Raw genomic sequence first — 22,300 nt, 5'->3', positions numbered from 1 at the left:
AGTGACCCCCCCGACCTACGATGGCCCCGACATACCATATATATACAGTGACCCCCCGACCTACGATGGCCCCGACATACCAAAAATATACAGTGACCCCCCCCGACCTACGATGGCCCCGACATACCATATATATACAGTGACCCCTCGACCTACGATGGCCCCGACATACCATATATATACAGTGACCCCCCGACCTACGATGGCCCCGACATACCATATATATATACAGTGACCCCCCGACCTACGATGGCCCCGACATACCATATATATACAGTGACCCCCCCCCGACCTACGATGGCCCCGACATACCATATATATACAGTGACCCCCCCGACCTACGATGGCCCCGACATACCATATATATATACAGTGACCCCCCGACCTACGATGGCCCCGACATACCATATATATACAGTGACCTCCCCGACCTACGATGGCCCCGACATACCATATATATACAGTGACCCCCCTGACCTACGATGGCCCCGACATACCATATATATACAGTGACCCCCCGACCTACGATGGCCCCGACATACCAAAAATATACAGTGACCCCCCCCGACCTACGATGGCCCCGACATACCATATATATACAGTGACCCCTCGACCTACGATGGCCCCGACATACCATATATATACAGTGACCCCCCGACCTACGATGGCCCCGACATACCATATATATACAGTGACCCCCCGACCTACGATGGCCCCGACATACCATATATATACAGTGACCCCCCCCCGACCTACGATGGCCCCGACATACCATATATATACAGTGACCCCCCCGACCTACGATGGCCCCGACATACCATATATATATACAGTGACCCCCCGACCTACGATGGCCCCGACATACCATATATATACAGTGACCTCCCCGACCTACGATGGCCCCGACATACCATATATATACAGTGACCCCCCTGACCTACGATGGCCCCGACATACCATATATATACAGTGACCCCCCCCCGACCTACGATGGCCCCGACATACCATATATATACAGTGACCCCCGACCTACGATGGCCCCGACATACCATATATATACAGTGACCCCCCCCGACCTACGATGGCCCTGACATACCATATATATACAGTGACCCCCGACCTACGATGGCCCCGACATACCATATATATACAGTGACCCCCCGACCTACGATGGCCCCGACATACCATATATATACAATGACCCCCCGACCTACGATGGCCCCGACATACCATATATATACAGTGACCCCCCGACCTACGATGGCCCTGACATACCATATATATACAGTGACCCCCGACCTACGATGGCCCCGACATACCATATATATACAGTGACCCCCCGACCTACGATGGCCCCGACATACCATATATATACAATGACCCCCCGACCTACGATGGCCCCGACATACGATAATTTCAGCATACGATCACTCTCAGAGGCCATCACATGGTGAAGGCAGCATCAACATACGATCATTTCAGCATACGATGGCCCCGACATACGATCATTTCAGCATACGATGCTTTTATATGTCGGGGCCATCGCATAAACGGCTATCCCGCAGCTCAGACTGCTTCAGCTGCCCCCGGATAGCCATTTACGGTGCCCCGTGTGGTCCGCTGACGATCACTTACCTGTCCTCGGGGCTCCCCTCTTCAGGATCCCCTGCATCGTCGGCGCTCTCCATCCTCGTCATCACGTCACTGCGCACGCCGTCCCGTCATCCAATAGGAGCGGCGTGCGTAGCGACGTGATGGCGGCGACGGAGAGCGAGGATAACTGGGAAGAAGAGGCCTTGCTGGAGCGTCGGGGACACCTCGGGGACGCGGCGTCAGCGATGGAGGGCGACATCCAGGGCAGCGCTGACGAGCGGTGACGGTCCGGAGCGGCAGGGACAGGTGAGTATAACCTCCAATACCAGTGGTCTTCAACCTGCGGTCTTCAATAGGACCATGGTCTACAACCTGCGGACCTCCAGATGTTGCAAAACTACAACACCCAGCATGCCCGGACAGCCAACGGCTGTCCGGGCATGCTGGGTGTTGTAGTTTTGCAACATCTGGAGGTACGCAGGTTGTAGACCACTGTCCTATACATTACATTGCACGGATCCCTCAACATACGATGGTTTCAACAAACGATGGTCCATTTGGAACGGATTACCATCGTATGTTGAGGGACCACGGTATTTGGACATTTTCCCCACGTTTGCTCGTTTTTTTAATTAATTAATTAATTTATTTTACACCTGCTCTGAGCTGTCGGGTTTTTCAGAGCTCAAATCCACCACATTTTACACGGAAACATTAGTACATTTGTGGGTTTCTTTAGAAAATGTAGTTTTTATTTTTATTACGGTATATTTCAAATATTTTTATTAGACACGCCCCTTTTCCCTTACGACCACACCCCTTTTTTTTTTTGTAAAGCAAAGAGTTAATAGGGTTTTTTTTTTCTCGATAACTCTCTGAGCAGCGTCGTAAACGGTTAATATTTTGCGCTCAGCGCGCGTTCACACCAGGAGGAGGAATGTTCGCCGGCAACTGGATTGTACGTATTAGACAGGTGAGCGGATAATTTACTACAGGTCTGTACGAGAGCTAAACACATCCATCCCGCCCGGTGACGTTCACGCACCTGCTTCGTATCAGAGTGGGGTATGTTTTGATGAGATAATCCGAAATATTTCGTTCTGTGAGGTCCTGAAGAATCTCCGAGCTCGGCTGGATCCTCTGAGGAGATGGGAAAAGGCAATAAAAACTCACAAAGTAATATCAGATACACAGGGGTTAATCTAGCGCAGTGTTTTCCAACCAGTGTGCCTCCAGCTGTTGCATGCTGCGAGTTGAAGTTTTGCAACAGCTGAAGGCACACTGGTTGGGAAACACTGCTTTAAAAAAAACACTTTTCAAATAATAATAATTAAAACAATAACATTATGAAATAACATATAACATTATAATAAATATAAGATAATGATAATAATTAAAATATATAAAATTAGAATGAATATAATAATAATTATTATTATTAATAATAATTAAACTAATATTATAACATAACGTAACATTATAATAAATATAATAATAATGATAATAATAATAATCAATCAAATAATATATACAATTAGAATAAATATTACAATCATTTGTATTAATAATGATAATAATGATTAAAATAATATATAAAATTTGAAGAAATATAATAATTATAAAATAATATAACATTAACAATATTATAACAATATGAAATAACATATAACATTATAATATAAGATAATGATAATAATATTAAAATATACAAAATGAGAATAAATAATAATAATAATTATTATTATTAATAATAATTAAACGATTATAAAATAACGTAACATTATAATAAATATAATAATAATAATGATAATAATAATGATCAGTCAAATAATATATACAATTAGAATAAATATAACAATAATTAGTATTAATAATGATAATAATAATGATTAAAATAATATATTATTTTATAATTATTATATTTCTTCTAATTGTATATATTATTTTAATCATTATTATTATCATTATTAATACTAATTATTGTTATATTTATTCTAATTGTATATATTATTTGACTGATTATTATTATTATCATTATTATTATCATTATTATAATGTTACGTTATTTTATAATATGAGTTTAATTATTAATAATAATAATAATTATTATTATTATATTTATTCTCATTTTATATATTTTAATATTATTATTATTATCATTATCTTATATTATAATGTTATATGTTATTTCATATTGTTATAATATTGTTAATGCTATATTATTTTATAATTATTATATTTCTTCTAATTGTATATAACATTATAACAATATTATAACAATATGAAATAACATATAACATTATAATATAAGATAATGATAATAAAATATATAAAATGAGAATAAATATAATTATTATTATTATTATTATTATTAATAATTAAACTAATATAACATAACATAACATTATAATAAATATAATAATAATGATAATAATAATCAGTCAAATAATATATACAATTAGAATAAATATAACAATAATTAGTATTAATAATGATACCGGTAATAATAATGATTAAAATAATATATAAAATTTGAAGAAATATAATAATTCTTAAATAGTATAACATTATAATAAATATAATATAATAAAATTAATTAAAATAATTATAATATTAAAAGTTGTAGTTTTGCAACAGCTGGAGGCACTCGGGTTGTGAAACACTGGGCTTCTCTGTAGGCTGAGACCAACTAAAGCCCCCTCTTACACACACATACGGTATATACTATATATACACACCAGCTATAGTTTTTACTTGTTCCACTTTCATTTATTTGATCACCTTTTAAAAATTTGCTTCTGGAATGTCATCAAAATTTTGCCATTTGGAATTTATGACAATTTAATGGTTTGAATGATTCTGCACAGGGCGATGCCAAATTTGTTAATTAATTCATTTAATGTATTTATTTTCAAAAACAGGAAAGGGGAGAGTGAATAGAATTGTTATATATATTTTATTATTATTATTATAAGTATTTTTTTTTTTTAAATATACTTTTTGTAAAAACTTTTTTTTTTAACACTTTCTTTTAAAGGGGTACTCCGGTGCTTAGGCATCTTATCCTCTATCCAAAGGATAGGGGATAAGATGCCTGATCGCGGGAGTCCCGCTGCTGGGGTCCCCCAGGATCTTGCACGCGGCACCCCATTTTTAATCAGTCCCTGGAGCGTGTTCACTCCGGGTCTGATTACCGGCGACCACAGGGCCGGCGGCGTGTGGCGTCACGCCCTTGCCCCCGTGTGACGTCACGCTCCGCCCCTCAATGCAAGCCTACGGGAGAGGGCGTGATAGCTGTCACGCCCCCTCCTGTAGGCTTGCATTGAGGGGCGGAGCGTGACATCACATGGGGGCGGAGGCATGACGTCACACGCCGCCGGCCCTGTGGTCGCCGGTAATCAGACCCGGTGCGAACACACTCCGGGGACTGATTACAAACGGGGTGCCGCGTGCAAGATCATGGGGGTCCCCAGAGGCAGGACTCCCGTGATCAGGCATCTTATCCCCTATCCTTTGGATAGGGGATAAGATGTCTAAGCACCGGAGTACCCCTTTAAGCCCACCCCTAATATCTTCTTATAAGCAATCATGTGATTGCTTATATAGATCAATGTAATACACATGCAATACATTGATCTACTAGATCGGTGCTTTATTTCTACAGCCTGCATTTACAACAGTTTAATAGTTTGGACAATTCTGCACATGGTGATACCAAATTTGTTAATTAATTAATCTCTTTGTTTGTTTATTGCTTTATTTGTTTATTTATGAAAAATGGAGGGGTGTGATTCGAATTTTTATTGCAGTATTTTATACATACATATATATATATATATATATATATATATATATATATATATGTATATCTCTATATATATCTCATCCTGCAAAATATATATACATATATATATATATATATATATATATATATATATATATATATATATAGTTAGCACTTTCTTAGCCCTGCCTAGGGTCCTCTTATAAGCAATCATTTGACTGCTTAGATAGATTATTGTAATGTTTATTGTTAATGTTGATTTATTAGATCACAGTGCCGAAGCCTTGGACTGCCCTCATAACCCATCGGCACCCATGATAACATCCCGGGGGTGCTGATCGGACTGCTAAACACCTGGGATGTAAACACAAAACTATTTATATGGCACTGTGGTGTCCCGGTACTGGACTTGGTCCCGTACCTTAGTCGTAGGTCCCCATAGTCAGAGTTCCTCCGTGCTGATAGGGCTCTCTTGGTGGGTTAACCCCTAGTCGCCTCATAATGTCTTTAAAATGTATATAATTTATATATTTTCTAATGGTATAAGTAATGTCCAGGACCTTAGGTCATGTGATATTTAATAATTCCGTTATGCTAAGGTTAAGGACCTTTTGGGTCATGTGATGAGGTCATGTGATGTAACCGGAATCCTTTGTACTAGGACTGACAGGTTTGGGGAACCAATAAGCTTTGATCCTGCCCCTTTAGATATAAGGGCGCTTTTAGCCAATAATCGCTCTCTTGTTCCTGCGCTGAAAAAGCAGTAACAGCTCCGTACAATTCTGCAGGACAATCTAGGCCTGAATCCTACCAAGTCCGCACTCCGCACCTTCCTAAACCGTGAGGTTAATCCAACTCCATCCTGCTAATCCTACGTGACTGCTGGACCTAAACCTACCCCTAAATCCAGTAGAAAGGAATCAAAGCTTATTTCCTACAAAGTCCCAGCCAACCTGTGAGGAGCCTAAATCCCGGGCCTCTTGTAAAGACTGTTGTTAATTGCATCCTGCATAAAATCTGCAGTAAAGTTATTTCACGTTTATTACAATTCCGGCTGTGGACAATCCTTTATTCCTCCCTATAGTTCCTGGGATGAGTAGCGGTAGGATATATCTATACAGAGGAACCAGCACCCTGGCGTCACGACATTCAAGGGTTAATGCAAGACCCTGCAACACTACTCAGCATCACCCCTGTTCACCCTACACCCCCCAAGCTACCACAGCACAATCTCTATGGATCGTGGGCATTTTAACAGTTAAATGACCGGCCACGGAGTGATTCTCAGTCATTACTGGCAGGTGTCAGCTGCAGAAAGCAGCCGACACCCGCCGAGTATGGTATGTGTCCAGCTTGTGAGTGAGCGCCATACTCCCTCACCCGACCAGTTAATCTTCAATATGGATTGGGAAGGCGTTAAACCGTTCCACCCCTCCCCCACATCTGACAGCAGGTGGCGCCACCTTAGGCTACTAATGCACGTGTCCTCGCGGCAGAAGCCTGGATGTAGAGGTGAATTGTTAGCGCCATTTATTATATCGTTACTATTATAATCTAATAAAGCATCAATCTTTAATAAACCTTTACTAGTGAGGAGTAAACAGCCGTGGAATGGAAATCCTCGCTGTTTCCTTTACCTGCGGCGGCGGTCGGCCTCCGGCGCCCTCAGGACATTCGGGCAGCATTATCAGCTTATTTCTTGTACTACACGTACAGGACGGGGACGGGTTGTGGGGCGTCCACTCGTGGCCCAGCAGGATGTTGGTTACGCTCGGAGACACGGTCGGGATGATCCACTCGCTCGATGTGTTCGTACAGGAGAACTTTTTACTGAGATAGAAAGAAAATATTATAATAATACAAAATACGAGACAGTTTTTTAATCTTTTATCACTGCTCAGTTTTCTGTCCAGGCATGCTGGGAGTTGTAGTTTTGCAACATATGTTGGGCTAACAGTTAACATTATGTTAGAGCAGTGTTTTCCAACCAGGGTGCCTCCAGCTGTTGCACAACTACTACTCCTAGCATGCCAGAAAAGCCTTTATCTGTCCGGGCATGCTGGGAGTTGTAGTTTTGCAACATTACTTGGACCCAACAGTTGCGTAGCATTACATTAAAGCAGTGTTTCCCAATTAGTGGGCCTCCAGCTGTTGAAAAACTACAACTCCCAGCAGGCCCGGACAGCCTTCTGCTGGGAGTTGTAGTTTTGCAACAGCTGGAGGCCCACTGATTGGGAAATAATGGTCTAGTTGAGACCAGCTGAGTCTTAGTTGACAACAGGTAAAATTTGAGTGCATGGCGCAGAATTTTCGATCATGCTGACTCCCGCCCTCTGCCACTCCCCTTTTCCAGGTAGGCCACACCCCCGTGCCATTTTCCTGTTCGTTTACGTGCAACTAGCATAATATAACTGTGTCTTAATTGCTGTGGGCCTGTATTTTTTATTCCGTTTTAGGCGACATTCAAGTACCAGATTTGACGGTCAATCCATTAGTAAATCAGAGCCTCTATACATTGAAATGAATGCTGGAAACATTGGCCCTGACTTACTAAGACTGTTGTGTAGGTTTCTTTGTGGGTTTTAATTCCCTAGAATTTTTTCCCCACGATATTTACTAAGGTTTCCCTACATTTTGCTTTTTTTTTTACACATGTTCTGATCTGTCGGGTTTTCCTCGGCTCAAATCCACCACATTTTCTGTAAAAACCTTAGTAAATATGTTGGGTTTTTGTGAAAATATCGGGGACATGCCCCATTTTTGTTAGCCACGTCCCTTTCCCGATGGCCACGTTTCCCCCCCCCCCCCCCCCCCCCCGGGTTTTCTTAGTAAAATGGAGAGTTGGTCAGGTTTTTTTTTCAATTTTTTCAGAATCTGGCGCATAATCCGACAAAACATGTCGGATTTACAATAGTAAATCTGGGCCACTGTAACAAGTTAAGATTTTTATGCTGTGTTGCCATAGGTCACAGTCTGCAATACGACCACATAGTGAAATTGTGGTGACATGGGGGGTGCAAGATATACTTGTTAGGTCATGATGCCAGAGCACCGTTAGCCTATACATGGTCGGAGGTGGAGAAAGCTTCTCCTGGGCCAGGCACGGGGCAATTAACACACTGATGCCGGGTTATGGATAACTGTCTTTTACTGAGCAGGTGCAGATGGTTCAACACTCACAGTACGGAGCAGAGTAGAAGGGATGCAGTGTAACCCTTGGGAGCCCTGTTGCCTTGCTGGGACTTATGGTGCTTTTCACCCACTTGAATTAGACTTGAGACTTGGAGATTAAGAGATATCCCACGCTGACTAGGGTTCTGCTACGGTCCAATTACTGACACTGCCAGAGTATGACTCACCAACTCCTGTATGGGAAACACTTCCAGAACGCGGGGCTGATTTTATGAGAGTTTTCTTCAGGCTTCCCTTGGAATCACCTCACACTTCTTCCACCTCCTCTCCACACTGCGGCTCACATGGAGCTCTGCTCAGAACAAGGTATTAACTCCCCACAGTGACTCGGCACTGAAATGGTCTGGGGCAACTCCTTCCACCCAACACTATATACAGGCCAATTTGGGGGTTCCCATTGGGTAACAGGGGTCACCTGGTCACTCTGAATCTCCTTCTTAATGGTACAGTACATATAGTGTGGTGTCCCGGTACAGGACTTGGTCCTGTCCCTCTATCTAAAGTCCCCACAGCCATGCTATCAGGAATCTCCTGGAGGGCTAACCCCTAGTCGCCTCTTAATACTGTGTTTAATGTATATATTGATATATTTTTCTATTATAGTATACTGATGTACAGGACCTTAGGTCATGTGACTGTTAATAAATTGTGTTATGCGAAGGTTCAAGGACCTTTGGGTCATATGATATTCCCATAATGCTTTAGGTCAGGACTGACAGGTTTGCTAAACCAATGAGCTTTGATCGTGCCCCCTCCATATATAAGGGGCTGCTGCCACTTAATTCTCTCTCTTGGCTCTTACCCTCTGGATATGAGAGAAAGCACAAATCTCAGCACAATTCTACAAGTCACGCTAGGCCTGAAGCCTATTCCTTAAGCAGCCACAAAACCGTGAGTTAATCCAGCTCAAAACCTACGAATCCTTGGTGACTACTGAACCGAAATTACCCCTAAATTCAGTAGCACAGTGGCTATCAAAATCCAAGCTCATTCAGCTACAAAGTCCCAGCAAACCTGTGAGGAGCCTGTACCATGGTTCTCTTACAAAAGACTGTATATTATCTGCACCTGCATAAAATCTGCAGTAAAGTTCGTTCTTGGTTTACTTCAACCTCTGCTGTGGACAATCCTTTATTCCTCCCTATTGTTCCTGGGACGGGTGGCGGAAGGACTAATTACATTGAGGAAGCCCGCACCCTGGCGTCACGACAATTAAGGGTTAAACGTATACCCTGCACTACCACTCTGCAACACCCCTGTTCACCATTATCCCTACAAGCTCACCACAATAGAATACAAGAATACAGTAAATACAGCAAAGTGCATAAACAGAGTAAACAATAGAACAGTGGGCCCCTCACAGGAGCAGCAGGAATGCCCGAGGAGATCCGCACCCCACAGGACAGCCCCCGGTGCTGGGACACCACAAAATGTCTACAAAACTCGTCGGATCCCCCCTTTACTGCTACTAGATTCCTGTATCTGGTTTGTGCACTAAACTCTTCAGTAAATCCATATTCCCTGCTCGTAACAGTTCACATGACTTACCCCAGGGGCAGATCCTTCATACAGCGAGTGCCAAAGCCGGGGGTGTTCAGGAAGGCGTTGGATAGCGGCACCAGCTGCTCGCTGCCCGGCTGTTCATTACTGGTGCGATAGAAGAAATAATCATCAATAAATGAAGACAAATACTGAGAATATACTCATACATATTTATTAAAGGGGTACTCCGCTGCACAACGTTTGGAACAAAATGTTCAGAATGCTTAGAGCAGGCGCCGGGAGCTCGTGATGTCATATTCCCGCCCCTCATGACGTCACACCCCGCCCCCTCAATGTAAGTTTATGGGAGGAGTCGTGACATCAGAGAGCATTCCAAAAAGAAAAGAATTTCCTCTGTAGTATTCAGCAGCTAATAAGTACAGGAAGGATTAAGATCTATTTTTTAATAGAAGTAATTTACAAATATGTTTAACTTTCTGCCACCAGTTGATTTAAAAGAAAAAAGGTTTTCACCGGAGTACCCCTTTAAAGGGTACTCCGTAAGAAATTATTATTATTTTTTTTTAATCAACTGGTACCAGAAAGTTGTACAGATTTGTAAGTTGCTTGTATTTAAAGGGGTATTCCAGGAAAAGACTTTTTTTTATATATCAACTGGCTTCAGAAAGTTAAACAGATTTATAAATTACTTCTAATGAAAAATCTTAATCCTTTCCGTACTTATGAGCTTCTGAAGTTTAGGTTGTTCTTTTCTGTGTAAGTGCTCTCTAATGACATGTGTCTCGGGAACTGTCCAGTTTAGAAGAGGTTTTCTATGGGGATTTTCTTCTAAACTGGGCGGTTCCCGAGACACGTGTCATCAGAGATTACTTAGACAGAAAAGAACAACTCAACTTCAGAAGCTCATAAATACTGAAAGGATTAAGATTTTTTAATAGAAGCAATTTACAAATATGTTTAACTTTCTGGAGCCAGTTGATATATAAAAAAAAAAGTTTTTTTTCCTGGATAACCCCTTTAATATTATCAATCTTTCCAGTCCTTATCAGCTGCTGTATGCTCCACAGGAAGTTGTGCAGTTCTTTCCAGTCTGACCACAGTGCTCTCTGCTGACACCTCTGTCTGTGTCAGGAACTGTCCGGAGCAGGAGAGGTTTGCTATGGAAATTTGCTCCTACTCTGGACAATTCCTGACATGGACAGAGGTGTCAGCAAAGAGCACTGTGGTCAGACTGGAAACAACTACACAACTTCCTGTGGAGCATACAGCAGCTGATAAGGACTGAAAGGATTAAAGGAGAACTGTAGTGCAATATAACTTATCCCCTATCCAAAGGATAGGAGATAAGTTATAGATTGCGAGGGGTCCAACTTCTGGGACCCCCCGAGATCTCCTGTACGGGGCCGTGGCAGTCTGCTGGAGGGGGCGTGCCTGCCACGTCTTCCTGCTGGAGATGGCACGACGCTTCCATACAGTAGATGGCGGGGGGCCCCAGCGGTCGGACCTCTGCGATCTATAACTTATCCCCTATCCTTCAGACATAACTTATCCCCTATCCTTTTTTTTTATCAACTGGTGCCAGAAAGTTAAATATATGTGTAAATTAAAGGAATATGGATACCGCTCTCACCAGCGCCGGACACCTCTCACACCTGTGCAGCGGACTGCTGGCACCGCCTCCAGCAACTCCTTATGCTAGAAAGAACTCCGTCCGGCACCAAGGTATGGGGTAAAAAAGGCTTGTCTTTATTTATTCCACTGCAGGATACATACAGATAAAGACATCTTGATCTGTATGTATCCTGCAGTGGAATAAATAAAGACAAGCCTTTTTTACCCCATACCTTGGTGCCGGACGGAGTTCTTTCTAGCATATGTGTAAATTACTTCTATTAAAAAAATCTTAATCCTTCCAGTACTTATTAGCTGCTGAATACTACATAGGAAATTATTTTCTTTTTGGAACACATAGCTCTCTGCTGACATCTCTGTCCATTTTAGGAACTGTCCAGAGCAGCATATGTTTGCTATGGGGATTTTCTCCTACACTGAACAGTTCTTAAAATGGACAGAGATGTCAGCAGAGAGCACTGTGATCGTGATGTCAGCAGAGAGCACTGTGATCGTGATGTCAGCATAGAGCACTGTGTTCCAATAAGAAAATAAATTCCTATGTAGTATTCAGCAGCTAATAAGTACTGGAAGGATCAAGATTTTTTTTTATAGAAGTAATTTACAAATCTGTTTAACTTTCTGGCACCAGATGATTAAAAAAAAAAAAGTTTTCCACCGGAGTACCCCTTTAAGGTTAGGTTTTACTCCATGAAAACTGCCTGTAAGCATAGAGCAGCAATGTAAAAATGTCATCTAAAAAAACCATCAGCTACGGCTTAGTGACAAAATTGCTAAAGAACACAATTGAACGCCTTGTTGCCGGTCTTGGGGAAAGTGTTTCCCAACCAGGGTGCTTCCAGCTGTAGCAGAACTACAACTCCCAGCATGTCCGGACAGCCTTTGGCTTCATCCTACATGTTTCTCTTGTTAAATTGCTTCACCACGGGGCCCATGCACAACCTACACATGTCTGCAACCTCTCCTGCAAATAAACCAGACCCAGTCAGCTGAGCCGATCAATCAATGTGCCTCCAGCTGTTGAAAACTACAACTTCCAGCATGCCGGGACAGCCGTTGGCTGTCTGGGCATGCTGGGAGTTGAATTTTTGCAACAGCTGGAGGTGCTCTGGTTGGGAAACACTGTTTTGGGATATGACATAGGGACATTATTTCTGTACAGGATCCTCTGACCTGAAGAAAATAAACTGCTGTCCGTAGATCCAAGGATGAAGCGTCAGACTGGGGTATTCACCGAAAGGAGGAACAATGAGAGTAAAGATCAGGGCCAGCAGCACGAAGCTGGCGGGAAGCACAATCTGCGTGAAAGCAAAGGTAAGAGCGTAAGAGAATAAAGAATGGGAAATAAGGGCAGAACACAGAAGAAAGTCATGGAGGTCATGATCCATTCCGATTAACGCAACACCATGCAGAGATGAAGGGGTGTTCAGAACATTGTGTATTATGGCATAATTCTAGCATAAATGGCCGGTAGGTTGGGTCCAAATGGTGATTGAGTGAATGGTTATGTGACCTTTTTTGTGTAGTACCCTGTAGTGCCCACAAGGAGGACAGGACTTGTAGTGTAGGGCCAGCTGGAGGTAGTAGACCCCAAACAAAGTTTATGTGTGATGGTAGTTTTGTGGTCCAGCTGAACCTTGTATAACCCTCTGTGGTCTCTGACACTTTTGTAATCTGCACTGTGGGGGTACACTCTGGTGTAAATGTCTGGGTGCTGGTGTACCCGTGATGGTAGGTGCGAACGACTTGAACCCGACCCATGTGTAAACTTACTTAAAGAAATCAAATAATCGGAGAGCTTTCCCGGGACATAGAGTGAGTGTGTGTGCATATGAGATGTGAACAGAGGCTTAAACAGCCGTATATCTCCCTCAGTGTCTGTGTGAGCCTCATGCTGTAAGAGGTGAGGAAGAGCTGCAGGGATGCCCAATCTCCCGGATGACTCATCTTTGACATCACACCAGAAAGAGCAACAAGATCAACAAGAATTGAGAGTAACCAGGAACAGCAACAAGATGAACAATAATTGAGAGAAACCAGGAACAGCAACAAGTGCAATAAAAATGGAGAGAAACCAGGAACAGCAACAAGATCAACAAGAATTGAGCAAAACCAGGAACAGCAACAAGATCAACAAGAATTGAGAGAAACCAGGAAGAGCAACAAGATCAACAAACATGAAGAGAAACCAGGAACAGCAACAAGATCAACAAACATGGAGAGAAACCAGGAACAGCAACAAGATCAACAAGAATCGAGAGAAACCAGGAACAGCAACAAGATCAACAAGAATTGAGAGAAACCAGGAAGAGCAACAAGATCAACAAACATGGAGAAAAACCAGAAACAAGATCAACAAACATGGAGAGAAACCAGGAACAGCAACAAGATCAACAAGAATCGAGAGAAAACAGGAAGAGCAACAAGATCAACAAGAATCGAGAGAAACCAGGAACAGCAACAAGATCAACAAGAATCGAGAGAAACCAGGAAGAGCAACAAGATGAACAATAATTGAGAGAAACCAGGAACAGCAACAAGAGCAACAAACATGGAGAGAAACCAGGATCAGCAACAAGATCAACAAGAATTGAGAGAACCCAGGAACAGCAATAAGATCAACAAGAATTGAGAGAAACCAGGAAGAGCAACAAGATCAACAAACATGGAGAGAAACCAGGAACAGAAACAAGATCAACGAACATGGAGAGAAACCAGGAACAGCAACAAGATCAACAAGAATTGAGAGAAACCAGGAACAGCAACAAGTTCAACAAGAATTGAGAGAAACCAGGAAGAGCAAGAAGATCAAAAAACATGGAGAGAAACCAGGAAGAGCAACAAGATCAACAAGAATCGAGAGAAACCAGGAAGAGCAACAAGCTCAACAAACATGGAGAGAAACCAGGGACAGCAACAAGATCAACAACCATACAAAGAGGGGTGTTTTGACAATTGGGTATTATGTATGACTCTACTACATGGCATAAATGGCCGTGGCTTGGGTCCAAAAGGTGGTTAAGTGAATGGTTCTGTGAACTTTCTTGTCTGATACACTGTAGTGCCCACATGGAGAACAGGACTTGTAGTGTAGCGCCAGCTTGAGGTAGTAGTACACCTAAAAAAGTCTGTGTTCATGGTAGCTCTGTGGTCTGGCTGAGCCCTGTATGTCCTCCTGTGGTCTCTACAACTTTTGTAATTGGGGATCTGCACAGTGGGGGGAACACTCTGGTATAAGTGTCTGGGTGCCGATGTACCTGTGATGGTAGGTGGGAATGACTTAAACCCAACCCGTGTGTAAACTAAAAAAACGGAAACAATTTTATTTGAAGAATCCAAAAAAATCAGGGAGCTTTCCCAGAACATACAGTATATATGTGTGTGCACATGAGATGTGAACAGAGGCTTACAGTACAACAGTATCTTTCCAGAGTTGCAGGACCTAATCTACCAGATGACTGATCTTTGACATCACACCAGAAAGAGCAACAAGATCAACAAGAATTGAGAGAAACCAGGAAGAGCAACAAGATCAACAAGAATTGAGAGAAACCAGGAAGAGCAACAAGATCAACAAGAATCGAGAGAAACCAGGAAGAGCAACAAGATCAACAAGAATCCAGAGAAACCAGGAAGAGCAACAAGATCAACAAGAATCGAGAGAAACCAGGAAGAGCAACAAGATCAACAAGAATCGAGAGAAACCAGGAAGAGCAACAAGATCAACAAGAATCGAGAGAAAACAGGAAGAGCAACAAGATCAACAAGAATTGAGAGAAACCAGGAAGAGCAACAAGATCAACAAGAATTCAGAGAAACCAGGAAGAGCAACAAGATCAACAAGAATCGAGAGAAACCAGGAAGAGCAACAAGATCAACAAGAATTGAGAGAAACCAGGAAGAGCAACAAGATCAACAAGAATTCAGAGAAACCAGGAAGAGCAACAAGATCAACAAGAATCGAGAGAAACCAGGAAGAGCAACAAGATCAACAAACATGGAGAGAAACCAGGAACAGCAACAAGATCAACAGGCAAGGGGAGAAACCAGATCAACAACCATGGAGAAAAACCAGTAGACAGAAGGAAAAGACCCCAGAATATTCAGGTTACACACAACATGTCTGACTGTACAACATGTCATTTAACATCGATAGCGGAATAAGAGGTGGTTGTGAGGTATACAGCATTGACAGGTGCAGTTACTGCATTAAAGAAAGGAGAAGGAGGGACAATTGGGAGGCAGCTACAGGGAAGGGACGTTACCTGGGCGAGGAAGTCTTTCTGACTACGTGTAGCGTGCTGGAAGCGTTTTATAAGAAGGGCCTTGAACTGCTGGTGCAGGAGGTCGCTGCCTTTCAGCTGCTCAGATCCTTTGCCTTTCAGTTCTGTAGGAGCAGGTTGGTCTTTGCAGTCTTCAGGGGCGACATCTCCGGCCGCACTTCTCCGAGACTCTTTTCTCAAACAGGTTTCTTGATCTGGGTTGGACGATTAGGAGGAAAAAGACAAAGGGGGGTATTTATCAATTTTGCCCGTTGCCAGTTTATTTTTACCCTTTTTTTTTTTCCACTTTGGTTTTCGTGGACATGCACCAAATTTATAATTTGGTGCAGGTTGTTAGTAATTTTGGCTCAAATGTTGAAATCAGCCGTTCACAGCGCCTTTTACACAGAACTTACCACCACAAATGTCAGCGTATTTTACTTGGGTCGTTTTTTGTTTTTTTTGTTACTTTAGTGCAGTGGTCTTCGACCTGCGGACCTCCAGATGTTGCAAAACTACAATTCCCAGCATGCCCGGACAGCCAACGGCTGTCCGGGCATGCTGGGAGTTGTAGTTTTGCAACATCTGGAGGTCCGCAGGTTGGAGACCACTGTTTTAGTGCTCACCTTTCCTGAACCTGTGTGGCCATGTCCAATGCTGGCTCAACGGAGGGTGAAGGTTCCCCAGAGGCAACTATGTCGCAGGATAGTAATGCGCAGCCCTGGAGGCGTCGCTGCTTTCACAAAAAAAAAATGTTTTAATGTATTTTGACGCCTTTACATTTTCTGACATTGCTAAGTGTGTATTCCATGTGCAAAATTTCTTGGCGGGGATTTGCGGGGAAAAAAATAAAGGGATTTGCGCCAAAATTGCGCCAAAGATCGATTAGCGCAAATGATGAATTACTGAGTAAAGTTAAAATCACGCACAGGACCGTGTGATTTTGAGAAAGTTGTAAAAATGACAGTGGAGAAGATGCGCCAAACTTTGGCGCAAAAAGACACTGCGCCAAAGTATTGCGCCAAAGTTACGTTACAAAAAAACACATAAATCCTTTGATAAATACCCCCCAAAATCCATGTAAAGAAAGAAATATGTGGCCCCTTAACCTACAGTGGGTCTGTTCTGTGCAAATAACGGTGACATATCTGAAATGGCGGCATTATGGAGCCCACGGCAAGATTATTACCAACAAATGTAATCGTATGAAGAAATAACACTAAGGCTATGTTCACACACAGTAAAATGAGATGACAAAATAATGGCCCTGATATATGAAACTGAGTGAGAGAAAACAGACAATAAAATAATAAAGCATATTCACGTCTCACGTCCATAAGTAAAAAAAAAAATAAAAAAAATAAGGGCCCGTTAGCATTTTCTAAATTTTTTTTTTTTTTAGAAAAACAGATGCATTTTTTTTACTGTTACAAATATGACTAAAAATACATCTAAGCAAGAAAAAGATGTCCAAATATACTTTTTTGGGACATTAAAGGGGTACTCCGGTGAAAACCTTTTTTCTTTTAAATCAACTGGTGGCAGAAAGTTAAACATATTTGTAAATTACTTCTATTAAAAAATCTTAATCCTTCCAGTACTTATTAGCTGCTGAATGCTACAGAGGAAATTCCTTTCTTTTTGGAACACTGATGACATCACGAGCACAGTGCTCTCTGCTGACATCTCTGTCCATTTTAGTAACCGTGCATAGCAGATGTGTGCTAAGGGCAGCATGGTGGCTCAGTGGTTAGCACTGCTGCCTTGCAGTGCTGGGGACTTGGGTTCAAATCCCACTAAGGACAACAATAAATAAAGCGTTATTATTATAATAACGTCAGCAGAGAGCACTGTGCTCGTGATGTCATCAGAGAGCATTCCAAAAAGAAAAGAATTTCCTCTGTAGTATTCAGCAGCTAATAAGTAAAGGAAGGATTAAGATTTTTTAACAGAAGTAATTTACAAATATGTTTAACTTTCTGCCACCAGTTGATTTAAAAGAAAAAAGGTTTTCATCGGAGTACCCCTTTAATATCCTTGCTGTAGGGCAGCAATATTTGGTCAGTGGCCGCCTGACAATGTATTGGGGCACTGCGTCTCTGTCATTGTTTCTCAAGGATTGGTATAATACATACACCTATAGCTGTGCCTGGTACTGCAGCTTAGAAGAGCAGTGAGCTGCAGTACCAGGCACAACCACAACTATATGTACGGCGCTGTACGTGCCCCTTCATTAGCTGAGTGATGGGGTTTGCTGGCACTTTCACCATCACTGATCAGATATTCCTGACCTATAAGATGCCTTCACATGGGACATAATCGTTGGCCCCAAACAGTGGTGATTAAATGTGCCCTTGTAGGTTTTGTTTGTTTGTTTTCAATGTTTTTATTGCACAATTTTATTTTGCCAATAAAAAGTTACAAACAGGTGTAGTATGGGCCATGAGCGCTATTCGGAATCAATGTCCAAAAGGAAGTGAAGGATAGTTACGCAGAATGATTTTGGGGGAAAAAATCCATCTTTTTATTAAGTTAAGCCATAAAAATATATAAATCAAATCCACATGACATAAAAACACTACGCATCAAGCCTGACGCATTTTGGTCTTACAGCCTTAAAGGGGTACTCCGGCACTTAGACATCTTATCCCCTATCCAAAGGATAGGGGATAAGCTGCCTGATCGCGGGGGACCCTGTGATCTTGCACGCAGCACCCCAGTTAAAATCAGTCCCCGGAGCATGATCGCTCCGGTCTGATTACCGGCGACCACGGGGCAGGCGGCGTGTGACATCCTGCCTCCGCCCCCATGTGACGTCACGCTCCGCCCCTCAATGCAAGTCTATGGGAGGGGGCGTGACAGCTGTCACGCCCCCTCCCATAGGCTTGCATTCAGGCCTCCTCCCATAGGCTTGCATTCAGGCCCCCTCCCATAGGCTTGCATTGTGTGGATTTGATCAGGCCTGACGCATTTTGGTCTTACGACCATAATCATAGACGTGAAGGGGTCGTATGGATTTGTTCAGGCTAACACCTTTGGTTGTGTGGATTTGATCAGGCCTGACACGTTTTGGTCTTAAAACCATAATCATCGACCCAATTTATCTATAATTAAGGTCGTAAGTCCGAAATGCATCAGGCCTGATTTGTAGTGTTTTTATGTCATTTGGAATTGATTTATATACTTTTATGGCTTAGTTTAAGTAAAAAAGATGGATTTGTACCCAGAATCGTGCTGCTTAGCTATCCATCGCTTTGTTTTTATCTTGCTAGAACGTCGCCAAGGGGTTACCAAACTTATGATGCAGATGGCACACGTTACGTTCTCAATGTCCCATCATTGCAGCATGTGGGTCTCCAAAGAGGTTGCACCCTCACTCTTGAGTGTCCTCCATAATTGGAGGTTGTCCTGCTTTTAGTTACTCTTGTTACCGTAGGAGAGCTAAAGCATTGCATGATAGGTTCTAAAGGGGGTACTCCAGTGAAAATATTCATATATATATTTTTTTCAAATCAATTGGCTCCAGAAAGTTAAACAGATTTGTAAATTACTTCTATTAAAAAATCTTAATCCTTTTAGAACTTATCAGCTGCTGAAGTTGAGTTGTTCTTTCCAGTCTGACAACATTGCTCTCTGCTGACACCTCTGTCTGTCTCAGGAACTGTCCAGAGTAGAAGCAAATCCCCATAGCAAAAATATCCTGCTCTGGACAGTTCCTGAGACAGACAGAGGTGTCAGCAGAGAGCACTGTTATCAGACAGAAAAGAACAACTCAATTTTAGCAGCTGATACTTAATGGAAGGATTAAGATTTTTTAATAGAAGTAATTTACAAATCTGTTAAATTTTCTGGAGCCAGTTGATATGAAAAAAAAAAATGTTTTTTTACTGGAATACCCCTTTAAGCAAGCAACTGCCTCTAATAGTCTTGGGTCGGCCAATAATCCTATAGATGGCATGCCTCGCCCAACGTGCAGCATCAGGAGAAGCAGGAACTACGGTGAGCCTAGTAATGGCGGCCATAGATAAGATGGGTGAAGCGGAGAATGTCGGACATCTGCTACAGAGTGAACTATAGGATGACCCAGAGCAGACATTCCCTCCGTCACCATCTTATCCTGCCTGAATCACCTTTATTATCCACATTGACTACGGTTGACTTGGTGTCCGCGGCCAGGCTGATCCTGGATTTCCTCTGCTGCAGCATCCATTCCTCTGGGGTTAGGATCGGGGGAAGAAAGTAAAAGAATAGAGCGATACATCAACTACAGAGAAACTGCTAAAACATATAATGCTCTCCAACCTGTGGGACAGTGTCTCCCAACCAGAGTGCATCTAGATGTTGCAGAACTACAACTCCCAGCATGCCCGGACAGCCTTTGGCTGTCCGGGCATGCTAGGAGTTGTAGTTATGCAAAAGCCGGAGGCACCCTGGCTGGGAAACACTGCAGTGGATCATGTACATATAATGTTTATGTGTCTAGCACCTATATTTCTCTCACAAATAACTTTTATCTGTTGATCATTTGGTTTGTCAGTCTGTGCTCTGGTGGGGGCGTGTCCACACTCTGCACGACTCCTCCTCCTCCCTGATTCTGCTGTGCAGTGTCTCTTCATCCAATCCCTGCAGGCTTCTCTGTAACCCCCTCCTCCCTGCTGCAGTCTGATAGGACAAAGATGATGCTACAGCTGGACATCATTATGTTCTGGAAGGTATGGGGACCCCATGTACGGACGTTTTAACACCTCTGCCTACAGACTCCCACAGCCAGGACTGCTACTACTCCCATCATGGAACAGACTTGTTTCAATGATGGGAGTAGTAGTTCCCCGGCTGCAGGAGTCTGCTGGTGGCTGGGGAGGTTACATTAGTGTTTGTACTACTACCCCCCTCATGGAATAGAGTCTGTTCCATGATGGGGGTTGTAGTACAGGGGTTGAGGGATTGATCGCACCGGGTCTCACTTCTGACACCTGATCCGATCAGAAGTTATTAAGCAGGGGAGCGGGCGGCATGCTCCACAACCCTGCGATGTACATAATCTATTTTTTACTTTCATTTTTAAATTCCCCGCCGGGAGCCCTGAATGGCCGGTACTGAGGAGCCATTCAGGCATTTGTGCAGTGCTATATGTGACAAGTATATACTATTCATTCATAGCGCGGTGGCTGCATATGTATATAGAAGCGCTGTGGGGGGCAGATAACGCTAAATGTCTGCACCCCCACCACATCTATACACATATGCAGCCGCCGGCGCTATGAATGAATAGTATATGTATCAAGATCATCTGGCCGGCGGCTGCTGGATGTGTTCTGATAGATATACCATTTACATATAGCGCTGCAATGGAAAATGAAGACAAATGCGTCGGCAGGGTCACATTATGTGCTGGCAGGGGGTATAGATATATATATATAAATGCGCTGGCGGGGGTAATATTTTTATTAATGCGCTGGCGGGGGTCATATTTTTATGAATGTGTTGGCGGGAGGAATATTATAAAATGCGCTGGGGGGCTAGATATATAGCGCTCTATGCCCCCCCCCCTGCAGCGCTATATATCTTTCCCCCCCCCCAATACACTTTTAATATACATATGTCCCCTCACATTGACCATTTTAAAAACCCCGCAGGGAGCCCTGAAGGGTTCCTCAGTACCAGCCATTCAGGGCTCCCAGCGGGGAATTTAAAAATGAAAGTAAAAAATACATCATGATTGCAGGGTTGCGGACCATGCCGCCCGCTCCCCTGCTTAATAACTTCTGAGTCTGTTCCATGATGGGGGTAGCAGTACAAACACTAATGTAGCCTCCCCAGCCACCGGCAGGCTCCTGCAGTGGGGAATTACTACTCCCATCATGGAAACAAGTCTGTTCCATGATGGGAGTAGTAGTAGTCCCTCAGCACTGCAGGAGTCTGCTGATGTCACCTCTTCTGAGCATGCTCAGATGTAATTACGGATATTTTAAAACAGGGTGCAAAGGGATGACATAAAGGCTCATCCGTTTGCCATAGACTTCAATGTTAAAAATAACGTCCGTTAATTTACCCGTTTCTTGTAACGGACGAAAAATTAATGTATGTCCCGTTATTTCTCCCGTCACAACTAATGTCAGTTAGTCATGACGGGCTATAACGGGTGATAACGGGTAAACGAAAAAACCCATTGACTTGAATGGGGTTGTTTAACCGGCGTTAATAATTATTTTTCAAACGTACATTTATTAACGGGTGAACTTCATAGTGTGAAAGCAGCCTAGCTCCATTCAAAACAAATGAAATGGGGCACTGTTCTAGAGATCAGGGGGATGGGGTGCTCGGACCACCCTGT

General features: G+C 42.8%; 1 protein-coding gene across 5 annotated transcripts in view; it reads right to left on the bottom strand.

Moving 5' to 3' along the window:
• ABCA4 (ATP binding cassette subfamily A member 4) overlaps positions 1 to 22,300 on the bottom strand; it is a 319,079-nt gene that overhangs the window by 97,280 nt on the left and 199,499 nt on the right. For 4 of the 5 annotated variants that reach the window (XM_056523115.1, XM_056523117.1, XM_056523118.1 and 1 more), the window contains 5 exons: positions 15,970 to 16,181; positions 12,878 to 13,002; positions 10,118 to 10,216; positions 7,015 to 7,207; positions 2,639 to 2,733 (listed from right to left, as the gene is read on the bottom strand). In XM_056523115.1, the coding sequence (XP_056379090.1) occupies positions 2,639 to 2,733; positions 7,015 to 7,207; positions 10,118 to 10,216; positions 12,878 to 13,002; positions 15,970 to 16,181 (724 nt within the window). Of the gene's footprint in view, positions 1 to 2,638; positions 2,734 to 7,014; positions 7,208 to 10,117; positions 10,217 to 12,877; positions 13,003 to 15,969; positions 16,182 to 20,096; positions 20,181 to 22,300 lie in introns of all 5 variants that reach the window. The other variant, XM_056523119.1, reaches the window with a different exon arrangement.

Source organism: Hyla sarda, chromosome 6 (assembly GCF_029499605.1).
Source record: "Hyla sarda isolate aHylSar1 chromosome 6, aHylSar1.hap1, whole genome shotgun sequence".
Taxonomy (NCBI): Eukaryota; Metazoa; Chordata; class Amphibia; order Anura; family Hylidae; genus Hyla; species Hyla sarda.
The sequence above is the reverse complement of the archived record's forward strand: the minus strand, read 5'-3'. Positions and strand labels throughout refer to the sequence as shown.